This window comes from Drosophila innubila (genome assembly GCF_004354385.1).
Source record: "Drosophila innubila isolate TH190305 chromosome 3L unlocalized genomic scaffold, UK_Dinn_1.0 0_D_3L, whole genome shotgun sequence".
Lineage (NCBI taxonomy): Eukaryota > Metazoa > Arthropoda > Insecta > Diptera > Drosophilidae > Drosophila > Drosophila innubila.
The window spans coordinates 13581422-13595700 of record NW_022995376.1 but is presented as its reverse complement, the minus strand read 5'-3'; the positions used below and the strand labels follow the sequence as shown (position 1 = coordinate 13595700).

Sequence of the window (14279 nt, the reverse complement as noted above, 5' to 3'; positions counted from 1 at the left end):
GTATAGGCTGTTTTGCTGTTTTTGTCTGGCATTGATTTTGTGTGTATTTGTGTGATTGTTTGCTTAGCACAGACATAGGACGAAAATTCAAAGCGCCTTTCAACTAACTAACTGAGTGAATCGAGTGACTGACTGACTGACTGACTGGCGCTTAAGCCTTCAATAGCAGGCAGAAAACAAGCCAACATTTTTAGCCTTTTTGTTATGGCCAGGATCAGGGAGCAAAACAACAATAGCAAAAACAACAAAATATTGAAAAAAAAAAAACAAGCAACCAGAAGAATTTATATGATAAGCGTACAACAGGCAATGGGGGCGTAGGTTTTTGAGGGGCAAAAGCGGGGACAGGGGATCCGTCAACGTGAGCTCAGCTCGGGAACTCAACTATACAGAGCTCAGCGGGTCACTGTGGGAGACTTTGGAGCAGCACAATGGCGTGTCATGTAGGCAGCGTGAGAGCACAAAATATGACAGCTAGGGAAAGCAGGAGCAAGAGCGGGAAGAGGAGTAAGAGGTGGGCACAGGGACTGGACAGCAGCGGGAGGCCTTTTGTTGACGGTTGGACCTAAAGCAGGAGCAAGAGCATGAACTTTTCGCCCTCTCTCTCTGGGTTGTTGTGTACAAACAACATCAAAAATAACAACAAGCAACTAACAACAACAAGCATAAGTCCAATATGTACGCTTTAAGCATAGCATATTAGTTTGTTTAGTCTTCAGTGTGGGTGGTTTTGGAGGACCAGAAAGAGTAGCACGAGAGAGGAGCGGGGAAAAAGTGAAAAAGAGAAGATTCAAAATAGACAAAGCTCGCTGGGAGCTCTGAGTTTGATGTAGTTGTTGTGTGAAGCGAACAACAACAAATATTGTTTGTAAAGCCAAATGCATGCAAACTGGACAGACATTGTAAAAGACAGAGAGAGATAGTTAGTTGAAGAGAGATAGCAATAGGGGGACAGACAAAGGCATCGAGCGGGTCAGCGAGCTGCGCTGCATGACTTGCTGCATTGCATAGATGGATGGATGGATGGATGGATAGATGGATAGCTGGATGACTCGCTATATAGACAGATGTATGGCTATGGCTCTAGCTTCAGCTATGACTATGTCTATGACTAGTTGTTGTTGTTGCTTTGTTGCAAGCACGTTTGCCCCAAGCAAACATATACACAGGCACACAACAAAGTCGTTGCAGAATCAGAATCAGTATAGAAAGTCCATGGGATGAATGCATTCGCAGTGCTTTAAGTTTGTTTTAAATAATAGCTAGAAACATGTGTGTGCTTTTTGGAGTCAATCGATGCATGCAGTTCACATGTCGAAGCATTCAAAAATCTCATTGTTGGAGCTGTGAGGTTAAAGGATGGTAAACGGAAGTTAAAACTAACAAATATGACTTACGTACTGGCGGTTGGACTTAGCAACTTCTAAACTCTATTTATAGTAAACATTTATTTCAGATTTTATAACTTTATCTTAACAGTATTTTTGAAACATACTACCAAATATTATTGTAGCTATATTGTAGTCGATTCCCAGTAAGTTATATATTTTTTGCCACTGTTGAAACTGCACAAATATGATTTATCCAACATCCAATATTTGAATGGAATTGAAATGCGAAACTAGAAAATGTTTTCTTATCAGGCTAATTTGATTTATTTTTCCCACTAGCATACCAAGAATGTAAACAGGTTGTAATCTTGTATGCTCGAGCGTCTCTTGAGTATTCTGTCTTCATTGCTATGCCAAGCAATTTCAAATCTGCTGCTGCTGCTGCTTCTGCTCCTTCTCACGCCTTGTCCTATCCATAACAATGCTCACTCAGCTTCTGAACTCCAGAAATCCATTTCCATGGATAAACCTCTGCTACCCCGACTGCAGTGTGATTGACCCAACTCGACTCACATTCGACTGTTCCAACAGTTGTGTGGCATTTTCTGGTTTAGGAACTACTTTAAATGCAGTTAACAGCAGTGGCTCCAAGACGTGCACATGACTTTGAGGCGACTTTGAGAATAGAAAAGCTGAACAAAAAAATTGTTATACAGTGGCAGGCAGTGACAGGACAGGACTCTCTTATGGATACGTGGATCGTGTCAAGAACACATTAATCTTGTCAACGCCTGCAACTTGGCAGCAGACACTGCAAATTGTTGTCTGCTTAATGAGCTGTAAGCTGGCCGGGCATTAAAAATTATGAAAGGAAAGGCACAACATATATAAATATATATGAAAATGCATTTAAAATGCAATAATAAAAATGATAATGGCATTATAATACTACACATTCAAAAGAAAAACACTGAGAGAATGCTTAGTAACAATGGTGTAGCCCGAGGAGGCAGCCGAGCGCATTTTATGCCCATTCACGAGGCAAACGCCAGAAAGTATGCTACATTACTTGCAGATCGTTAATTTTTATAGTTTTTGTCGCTGCTGGTGACTCAACTTAACATAAATTTAGCTGTTGTTGTTGGTTTTGTCGCCACCTACGTTCATTAATTTTAACCAGAGCAAAGCACGACATTTTCCCCCCCTAGTTCGAAGGGTTCTATTGATTTCGCCTAAATTAGCACACACTCAGAGGAAAAAGAGAGGCAGGCAAACATATATGAAAAACTTGAAATTTGTGCTTCTTATATTTTCAGTTTCGTTTTGCTCTTGTTGGTGTTGTTGCTGTGGTTGCCCCGCTGTTATTTTTACGACTTTTCATATTTTTTTTTTGGTTTTTTTTTTTGACTTTTTCTCTTTAATGTGCCAGAACTCTTCTCCATCTTCTGGTTCAGATCGCCCGCTGGCCAAAACATGTCTTTCCTTTTTAGCCCCTCGTCCGTCTTACTCGCTATTAAGCTATCAAGATTTGTAAAGTATATGAGCCAAGCAAGCTGCCCGAGCTTCTCTCATTGTGTTCGCCTGCTCGAGTGTGCAGCGACCGAGGAGTGCGAGGGGTGCGAAACGTTCGCATAAAATGCTATCTGTCTCTTTTACACGTCGCTCAATCTACCAAGTCAAGGAGCTGAGGACTGTGCTGGGGGGGAAGATATGGCTGGTTGGCGTGTTGGCAACTCACAAAACACAGAGCAACAACTGGGAAAGGATATCTGCTGTGTGGGAAACCAGAGTTTACGAGTATGTTTTGATATACTATATCAAGTATGGCAGCAGATAAGCCACTGCATTTAAAGCTTTAGCAGAAAGGATTTGTTTACTAAATATACTTTGGAATTAAATAAATTTAAAGAATGAACCATAGAAAGCAAAAAAACTAAAAATTATAATTAACTAGGCAGACACTTATGATGGATCTTGATAAAAAGAATCGCTTGCTGATTCATTCTTGACTTTAACTCAAGTTATATTCAGATTATTTAATTATCAACTTATGAATCAACAAATATTTTATGTTCCTGTACTTTTTTTTTGCATTTAAAAATTTATTGTGCGCACCTCGCACTTATCACAGCCCCAATATCAATTTGTCTAATTGCAGTTTGCACTGCAAGCGGCACCTGGCCACTATACAACTGCATTTCAAGAGACTGGTCAAATGGTGAGCACACATTGTTGCAACAGAAAAGTCAAGCAAAACACTTCACACATACAGAGATGTACAACTGTAGTAACTATTACCATAACATTTATGATTATTAACCTACAATGCAAGGCACTCTAAATGCAATTAAGATTACAATCTTTTATGGTTGAGCTGTTTGGATGGCAAATGGGAAAAAAAAGAAATGCCAACAGCAGCCCTGGCAACCCTGGCACGACAAACAATTAAAACATTGCGCCGCCTGCAATAAAATGCTGTTCCAGATGCTTATCATCCATCCCTCCCTTCCGGGCCCCACATGGAGGTGGCCATATTGTATAAGAAATAATTACTTTTTATATTACACATACGCCCCGCTAGCTGCCGCAGTTGACACTATTGATTGCCGCCTGCGACTGTACTGGACTGTTACAGCAAACCTTTCCTCCTTCCCCCGATCCACTCATGCCACTTTCGCGTTTGCGTGTCGCTTATCGTTGCCACAGACCCCATCCCCACCCCCCTTGTGAAATGAAGACACCGCAAGCAAACAAAAGCAGACACAGAAGCGTCAGACAATTGCCCTGTTGATAAGATCAGCAAAGTGTTTTTCCCCCATCTTTGATTGTGTGTGTGTGTGTGTGTGTGTGTGTAAGTGTCCAGATGGCCAGGTGAGGGATCAGCTGAGCCGAGTTAAATCACGGCTAAGTCGCGACGACTCTATTCAATAAAATAGCTAAAATATCGCGACATAAATTGAAAGAACTGCGACAATTAATTCCCTTTCCTTTCTATTTGATTATATTTGACACTAACTGATGGGCTAGGAATTGGAAATATTCCAAATTGATCACTTATTTTTACAAAATAATTTTAAGATTATATTCTGTCTGTATATTTCGATCACTTTATATCCTTAACAAGTCCAAAGACAATATCGTGTCAATTTCAATATTCCTTAAGCTTTCTTTATTACTTCTAATCTGACAATCTGTTTATTTTCTAAGAAAACCAGCTGCAGGGTATTTCAGCTTCGTTTGGCATCGCTTTGTCCAAAAGCAAACATCAAAGAACGTCAGCCATCAATGTCAACAACTTGACTTGAATTTTATGCAAATGCTTCAAGTGTCACGGACTAAAATGGCAATTGAAACGCTAATGATGACATTTGGCAGGCCTAAACAGCGAGCTTCCCCTCCGTAACCCAAAAAGAAAACAATAACAAACTAAAAGCAACACACAGATATAAACGCTGTGTGTATTTGTGTGTGCTTTTCCGTTTCCGGTGCGGGCAAGAAAACATTACAAATCGTTTTTGGCTGCCACTTTCCTGTGCCTGTGACTGTGACTTTGACTGTGCCTCCGTCTAGGCCTCTGGCATTTTTACGAGGCATTCAGCCAATTGACAGGCTTCACTCGCTCGTAAAAAAAATCAAGCAACAACATAAGAAAAATGATGCGCAGACAAACTACGTACAAAGACGAAAAGAGAGAGAGAGCGTGAGAGAGAGAACAAAAACAAAAGCAGAAGCAAAACAAGCAGCTGCCTAAAAGTATGCTTAAATATTTAAGACGGCGTTGCCAGACGCAAAAGTTGTTGTTTCTTTTAGCTGCTGTGATGGAAAACATTAAAACGCATTTAGCAGCCTGTTTTCCACTATATATACATAACTAAAAGAAGAAGGAAAAAATGTGCTGCCTACTTTTCGGGGGCATATAAATACTTATTATCGCTTATTTGAACTTGTGAATGAGGCGTCGGCTGCTGCTTGTGATTTACTTTTATTTGGCCAAGCATTTCTATTACGCTCTTTCTTTTGTGCGTAGTCTTCATCTCTATCTGTGTGTGTGTGTGTGTGTGTGTGTGTGTGTGAGTAAAAATCGATTTTTTGTTGTCAAAAAGAATGAAAAAAGGTCAAAAACAATAAAAGCCTAAATACACATACGCGCCTTTGAACTGGCTTTGATAAAAGCAGCGCAGAGCAGAACAAAAGGAAACAGAGAGAGAGAGAGATCAGGGAAGGCAGTGAAATATATAAAGATTGTTGGACAGAGCAGGGGTGGGGGTATGGACTGTAAGCCTCCAATCAATGGCTATACGTCGCTTTTGGTACGTGTGAATTTAAGCTGATTAAAGAATTTGCGAACTGTGGTAACGACGAGAAGACGAGAACAGAACAGAACAGAACAGAGCAGAAGGACAAAGCCAAAGCTAAAGGAAAAGCAAAAATTGATGTCTGCTTTTAGGCGCTGCCTGGCTTTATTTATGCCTTTTGTCAGTATTTGTGTGTGCGGCTTTGTTATTGGGATTAGTGGTGAATTTTTTAATTTGCGCTTTGCCAGCTGAAGCCAATCATCATTCAGCCAGCCACAACCATTCGCCATTCGCCAAGTATCTATTGCAATATAAATTCAATTGAATTCTGTCGCCCTTTTTCTTATTTTATTGTATACATCCAAATGTGTAGCATACTTATGAGCGCAGCTGAGATCTGAGCGCTGTGTACAGAGTCATAAACATTTCGTTTTGTGATGCACGCTAATAAGCCAAGTTTTTCTTGGATGATTGCCAGGTAAACTTAGTGTCGATAATGAAATTGGCCAACGTCGCCTACACAAATTGCCGCCAATACAATTCAAATGCGTAGTCATGTGAACAGAACAAGCGTCCTTACTATGAATTGGCATAGAAGAAGAAAAAAACTCTGCACAAATGAGAAAAGTTTTTGCAGCGAAAGCTGCGTTATATTATTATTAGTTTTTCGCCAATCGCCCCGCAACCTCTCGCACTGCCCTCTCTACACCAAGAAGAAAGTTTTGCGCCTTTTGCCTGTCTGCCGTTAGGGTTTAGTTTCCCTTCTATTCGTTCAGCTGTTTCATAGTTCATTGCTTTTCAATTTGATGAGGCGTTGTCTATAATAATCAGCACTGCCTGAGCACCCAGAAAATGAGACGCTCAAAGTTTTTGTTTCGATATCGATAAGAGAATCGATGGGCACATTTTCACATACGCTTTCACTCGACCGATTGATGAAACTGGGCTGACAGAACAATCGCCTCAAACACACACACAGCTTGTCTGCTTTTGTTAATTTACTTTGTAATTTATCAAAGTTTCTATGTGTGTGTGTGTGTGTACATAATATTTCTATAGAGTTGATTTTTAATCTTTTGCAATCATTTTTTGGGGCCAACGTGGCAAAGGAAATGAATATTTATAAGTATGATGAATGAGGCGAGACGGAAAGCAGGCAGTAGTCAGCTGATTTACTGACGTGTGACACCCATACACAAAGAGAGCGAGAGAGAGGAGAGATACAGCGGTAAAGGCAGGATAAAGGTAAGGAAATTAATGCGCAGTTAGAAACATAAATCTGTGTTGCGTTCAAGGAAATGGCACGGATTTCACAATTTATTCATATACCAGAGAGTAAAAGAGAAAGAAACAAGTGAGCGAGAGAGACGAAACGAGAGTGATGGCGAGTTTATGTCAGTTCCTTGCACGTGGTATGGTGCGTATGAGTAATATTAATTCGACTTTAAGTCGCTCGCGCTCTTTGCTCAATTTGCTTGGTCTGTGGACTGTCGGTTGTGCAGTTTAAAAATACGCAACGTAACGTAACGTCAACGTATGCAATTTACGTGACATCATTACGTGTTAGACAAGTACAAATTACACTTAGAGAAGGAGAGAAAAGTGAGACGAAGACAAAGACGAAGCTGCCGACAATATGAGCTTGATAATGATGAAACATGAATGCGTGTGTGTCTGTGTGTGTGCGTGTGTGTGTGAGAGAATATCAAGATAAATGTATATGTGTATGTGTGTGTATGCCATAGCAAATGAAATGAAAGTCATCAGACTTCAGATATGGCACACAGAAAATTGCGTATGCGACACAGACAAAAGGCAACAATTTCTTCAGTATTTTTTTTTTTTTTTGGGGATTGAGGCATGGAGATGGTCAGCATTTCAGTTAAAATTAATGTAGTTGCTGAGGTAGTCGAATTAAATGGAAGACAGACAGAGAAGTACATTAAAGTATATGAAAAGATCAACAAGTTTATTTAACTATATGTTTAATGCCCGATTTGATTTAAAATAGATTAAAGTAGCTTGACAAAAACATGTTGATGCCTGCACTAAAGTTGCAGTCAAGTTTTTTTGGAGGTGAGATGGAAGGATGACTCAACCAAGCAATTAAACTTGTCCCTGTATAATTGCATTATGGCCTAGGCTTTTGGGCCCCTCAAACAAAAGCCAAAGTCAAAAGTCGGTAGGGCTGTTGAGTTGCCAAGTGCGTTGCTGATAGCGGCCAAAAAGTTGAGAGCTTTAATTTCTTGGAAATTTGTTCGCCAAAAAGCAGCAGCAGAGAGAGAGAAAGAGAGAGCATACGTGTGAAAGAGCTGGCAATACAAACACAGCAACAAACAAAAATGTCGACTTGATTGCGTCGTTGATGGGCCTGGCCTGGTGATGGTCCTGCTGCCAGTGTTGGTCCCGATACTGCCCAGAAATACTAGTGAAGACAGCATCCAAAGCTACACAATTGTGCGGACAGATTGCCGACGAGTTGCCACTGCTGCAACTTGAAGTTTGAGTCCCCAGCGGATTAGAAAAGTTTAAATTGTTGCCGCCAAGAGCTGGAGTAAAGGCAGCATCGGTGGGATGTGGCAAAGTCAAGTAAAATCGAAGCAACTGGCAAATGAACGTTGAATGAATAAAGGGAGCAACGTAACGATTAGTGCTTTCATGTCCTTTGGCAAAGTTTAAAGGTCATTCGTTTGTTCGTTTGTTCGTTTGTCCTCTTCTTTCAGCTTTCAGCATTCTACATTCTACATTCAGCTCTCAACTCAGCTCTCGGCTTCTGCTGATTTGACACATCAACTTTGTCAAGTTTTTGCCACAGCCAACGTCGACGTTGACTATTATGAGCAATGACGCTACATTCCCACTCTCCATCTGTTTTCCCGCTTTTTGCTTTCTTTCTTTGTATGTGTGTGTGTGTGTGTTGGTGTGTGTTTGTGTGTGTGCACAAGCAATTTGTGCAATGGACATTTTGGGCGCTGTGCTGCTTTGATAAGCGCTGCCAGCTGCAAAGTGTCTTCGAAGATTGCGTGGAGTGCACTGACTTTTGTGGCTGCCACCTGCCTCCGGGTCCAAGCCCAATTTTTAAAGCATACTCTTTTTTGCCAAAGCAAAACAATTTGTGCATTGCGATTGTGTGTAGTCTGTTCTCTAAACGAATTGTTAACTATCACAATATTTTACAAAGAAGCAGAAAATTGACTGCAAATTTTAGCATACTTAGTAATATCATATTTCGTACGTTTAGTGCTTGCATCAACTGCTTTCTTTTGTTATTCAATTCTTCGAAAGGTATCTAGAATCATCAGCTGCATAATGAGCTTGTCAATAGGTTTATCAAACCAATAACTACTCAAACAGTGACCCAAAAAAAAAAAAAATACAAGAGAATGAAGGGAAGGAATCAAGTGCTCTGTAAATTATGCAAATCTTTGACCATTTTTTTCCCCCAAGTTACAGTGGATTGAGGTTGGGGGCCTGTGCTGTCAAAAACAACCGTGAAACATGACAACTGTGGGGCAGAGCCCAGTAAAAACAATATGGCGCCTCCTGACCAGGGTGTCCGGGTGCCCTTGTCCAGCACTTATTGCCTGCCATTGACAGCTCAACGTTATATTCCAACAACATTTTTTTTCTGCTCCCCCAATATTCAACTTATACTGTGTTTTCTATTTTTTCCGAATTTTCTGTGTTTTTTTGCTAAATGTCAAATTTTTGCAGACAGTTTTGACAGTTTATCGAAGCGCGCCCGTAATTTTAGCTGACGTGTGTTGAAGGTGTTGAAAGAGAGAAGTAGAGGGCAAAATTCAAGTTTGGGTTCCACTTTGGCACATACTTAGCAAAGGTGTGAATAAAAAGTTTCGTTGGCGGTGCACTTTTGCTCAGGACATTCCCCGGGAAAACTTCCATAAAGACGGGTCAAGTTTTTTCGGCACTTTATGTGTTTGGCAGTGCAGAAGACGAAGTAGAGAAAAGTAATTATATTTGTGAGTCAGGCACCTATGGCGACCTGATTGGTAAACATCAAATTGAATTGCCAAATGCTAGAATCAAATTATATACGATGAAAACTTTGGAATTTGATTACTTACCGCTGCGACTTTCATTTTCAGCTGGCTTCAGCTGTAAAGCACGGTTCATCTGCAACAGACAGAAAATGATTTGAATTAGAATTGATTTTCAAGAAGTGTAAATAGGAGTTCTTATTGTGATCATTTATTTTGTGTGAGTGGGAAAATGTTCAAATTACCAACAAATCTGCTTTTAAATATGTCAATTACCCATTGTCAAGCACTAAAAGTCTCAATGCTTAATTCAATTTCTCAATCATCATCATGTTTCGATGATGTAGTATTCTTCATAAACACCTTCAAGCATTGGAACAGCAGAACGGTTTTAAGCATTTAAATGCCACTCAATATGCAAGCACATCCTTCATCTTCTCTCTCACTCTTTCGCTCTGTCTCTCTCTCTCTCTCTCTCTCTCTATTTGTGTCTTTCTGTGTGGATTCTCTGCACATTTGCGCTCATTGCCTTTTACCCACGACTGGGCAGCCACATCCTGTGCCGCTTCATGCATCATTAAAGCTTAAATCTCACCCATGCGACCCATGTCGACTGGCGGGCAACACTTAACGCCCATCCACGTCCAACTTTTGCCGGTAAGCAACCCCAAAGGATGCCAGTGACTGGATGGCTGACGACTGGCAACGTGTTGTGGTCACCTTTTGGTTTATGGCAAATGAGTAATATGGGAGCAATACGAAAAATGCCATTAAAAGACTTTCAAATGAAATACATTAAAATAAAACTTAATTGGCGACTTTATGCAGCATTCGAAAACCGCAAAACCAAGCAAATCAATAACGAAAACCAAAGAAGAAGAAACCAAACCGAACCAAACCAAACCGAACCAAATCAACCAACACTCAACGAACATTTGATGATTGCTTTTTATATAACGCAGGTGTCATTTTGGTCATTCGGCCTTTAGATTGGGCTCATCACCCACAGCTGGTGTCTCGGTGCTGTCATTAGTTGCGAAATGGTCGGCAGAGGGCGCTGCTTGCTTGTCGCATGCATATTTTATAATCAGCCATTAGTTTGCGGCAATTGAAAATGATTGAAGCTTTTAACTGCAAAATTCAATTGGTTGGCCCACCGAACCTCACGTTGGGCGCCATGTCGTAAAATATTTAACGTTCTAGGCAATTTCGTGTACTGCAAATAGAGTTGCAGCTAAACTGTTATGGCCCTACTAGTCTGTTCATTTTTTTGTTGGTCTAGATCTCTGCTACCGTAGCACACAATCCATTAGGCGAGCAAGTAATTAAAATTGCGATTTATGCATGCGCATGAACAAGGCCCCAATTTAGGCGCCCGCTTGTTTGTAATTCAATTATGTTAATGATTGGACAACATTTACCGTATTTACATTAATGCATAATGAATGAAGAGATGGAGCTGACGAGGTGACGAGGCGACGAGGCAACGAGGTGACTACTCCCAGTCTCATGGTCTTTAATGTGCGCCTAAATGCATGCTGTGTTTTATTTTGGCTGGCTGATTTTTTAATTGTAATGCCCCCAGCGAGCTAAACAGTCAACGATTGGGCGACCGTGATGGCAATTAAGTGCATTTCTCTGTCTGACCAAAGGCATCCCAGGCCAGGCCAAGCCACGCCCCATTGCCCCTCGTCACCATACTCGTACATTGGCGTCGCACAAATTCGCTTTTGCCTTTACTCAAAGCTCAGCTGGATAAATTAAGTGGTCGATGAACTGAAGCCTTGTTGATTTTGTGTACAGCGATGCCAATGCCGCGCCATGTTGTTGACAGTGACAGCATGCAGGAGCAATGCTGTTGGAGTGGGAGCTGCCGATGACGCCGCAAAATTTAAACCAATGTTTAACCAAAAATGTTCATTTAGTCGCACGTTCGGGTTTCGGTCGCAGTCGGAGTCGGAGTCAGAGCGGAGTCTGTGGCTGATGAATGATTGATGTGGCCGGGGTAATAAATTGGAAAACGTTTTCGGGGGCTCAAGCGATGCAAGATGCTCGCCCAGAGCGAGAGGAGCTAAGCAGAAGCAGAAGCAGACGCAGTCTCAGCTCTCTGCTCTTATTTCTCAGTTCACAGCTCTCATCATCGGCTCTTTGTCTGGCACATGCACTTTGCGCTGCATTGTATGCTATGCTTTTTGCAACATGCTGACTGCATCCTGCCGCCTGCCGCCTGCTGCTTTTGAATGCTTTATCAACGTCGGCACCCGCAGCTGTTGCGGAGCTACGGAGCATGCAAAAACAACTCTGAATTTCTCCCATATTGAACGGGAATGAACATGCACATGAAGTTAGCTCGTCCGGAGTCCATAGACTGAGAGTCTGAGGCTACATAATTGTCTGGCTTCTGTGTGTGCACTTTTTCCAGCCATGATATGTACATTTTTGATTGCAGTCTTTGGTTAATGAACTTGATGTACTTCATTGGGCCAGGCCAGTTCATTCCATGATTTATTTTGACCTTAATTTTTGGATAGATTCATAAACTGTAATGATTGACTATCTGCAAATGTCTGGTGTCCTTTTTCATACAGATGAAGCGCTTTGACTTTGCGTTCATTCAGCTCAATTTAATATCAATTTCAGGAAAAGGAAAAGGACATTTTCATTTTTTTGCGGGGCAAACGAATACTGAAGTAGTTGTCAAATTTCTTAGTCTAATATCCAAATTAATTGCCTTGAATAAGTACAAAATAAAAGCATCTTTAATATGAGAGCTCAACCAATTTGTGCGTCATAAAATGAAGTCTAAGTAAAAACTAATAAGCTTATTGCTCACTTGAATTTTGTCGGCCACAAAAACCACTCAACTAGTATTTTATATGCCTTTGATCTGACTTTAATTCGTAACCACATGAATGTTGCAAAGTTAGCAACATTTTTAAGGTATCTCATACTCTAACATTGCCTCCTCAGTTTCGGTTCCTCTTTCGTCAGCTTTTAGGACTTTTGCACAAAGGCCTTGCTAATTATGGGTAGCAAAAAGGTTTCTCTCTTCGTATGTGTGTGTGTGGGTGTGTGTGAAGCTGCGTAATTAGCGCACATCATTTGAAATTTAAATGTTGCCAACCAACATCTCACAGTGAAGCCTTTGAAAGTCAAATCGTTAATTAAATCTTTTGCTGGCAAGCAAAAAAATGAAAATAAATATATTAAAAATATTTTGACTTGGCCCGAAAGATGCCTTAGCGCACAATTAGCTCTATGACAAAGTGTTGAGCGGATGACGAAAGGCAAAGGCAGCAAGTTGGGAACAGAAGTTGGGATAGTGGAGTGTTGGGAATGAAGATTGGCATAGGAAAGTCACAGGCGCCAGTGGCAACGTTAAACCGCAAATTTTAGCGCCTGGACAAGTCGTGCATGACATGGCGGACTAGTCCAAGCGACGCCGCCTACGCGTATGCAATGCCAAAAGTGCCAAGTGCCAAGTGCCAAACTGCCGAGTACTTTGCGAGTATCTGTGTGTGTGTGTGTGTGTATTGGGTGCATGAACTCACATAAACTGCGTTAGTTTATGATGCCCAAACGGTCTAAGTGAGAGAGCCAGTCAAGCCGTAAGTGCCTACATCTGCATCTACATCCCTGGCACTCCCTGCAATTAGAATGCGGCGCCGTCTATTGAACCAGCTCTTTCCTATCTCCCCTCTCTCTCTCTCTCTCTGTCTCGCTCTGTCTATCTCTCTCTTTCCCTGTCTGCATGGTCAGTTTTGTCAGCGCTTTGTTGTTTTTATGCATTCGCCAACTCAACTACATAAAATGGAACAACGAAAATGCAATTAAAACTACGTTTTATGGCTTTGTTATGGTAGCAGCAGCAGCAGCTTGAAAAGAGAGATATATAGAGAGAGAGAGACAGAAAGAGAGAGAGAGAGCGAGAGAATCTGGCACATGAAAAGCGGTTTTTATTGTGCTTTTCACAACGACAACGTCAGAAAGAAAGCAAAACTACCATGATAATGATCATCTATCGACATCATCATATTCGTTGTTTCACAAATGGTTTCGAATTGAGTTTCTTTCTGTTGATAGAAAAGTAATACTCATACTTTATAATTTGTATATATCTTATGCTCTAAGCAATGTTTGCTTATTGAAAACGCAACTCGTCCAGTTTATTATGTATCCATCTTATATTTATTTTTCTGATTTATCAAAAATCATCAAAGTTTTGTACAAAAGTTTTTGGAGTGCAGCTGCCAGCTGCTGATAGAGAGTTGTGTTGAGAAATTTGTCACTGGCAGAAGGCAACGGTTAGATAGGATAAAGCATCACGAAGGAGACGGCAACAGGCACCTAAAAGCAGACAATGTTGCGCCTCAAGCGTGCAACAGCAAAACAAACTAACGAGCTAGCAAGCAAAACAATGGCATGTAGCATGCTTTTAGGGGCATCTGCCACCCCCTCCGACTTAGACGTAACAACCTGCCATAACTGTAGCTTAATCAAAAGTTTTTGCACTGCAGCTGTTAGGGCGCAGGCAGCTGCAGGGCAACCGCAACTATAACAGCCCTATTCTACGACCACTACTATGTAACGTATATCATCGTCGTCATCATCATCCTCATTGTCCACATCCTCAGCATCCTTTTGATACTAATCAG

At 41.1% G+C, this 14279-nt stretch overlaps 1 protein-coding gene across 6 annotated transcripts in view; it reads right to left on the bottom strand.

Moving 5' to 3' along the window:
- Positions 1-14279, bottom strand: part of LOC117789091 (CUGBP Elav-like family member 4) — a 155593-nt gene that overhangs the window by 111329 nt on the left and 29985 nt on the right. For all 6 annotated transcript variants that reach the window (XM_034628123.1, XM_034628129.1, XM_034628122.1 and 3 more), the window contains one exon: positions 9712-9760. In XM_034628123.1, coding sequence (XP_034484014.1) covers positions 9712-9760 — 49 coding nt within the window. The remainder of the gene's footprint in view (positions 1-9711; positions 9761-14279) is intronic.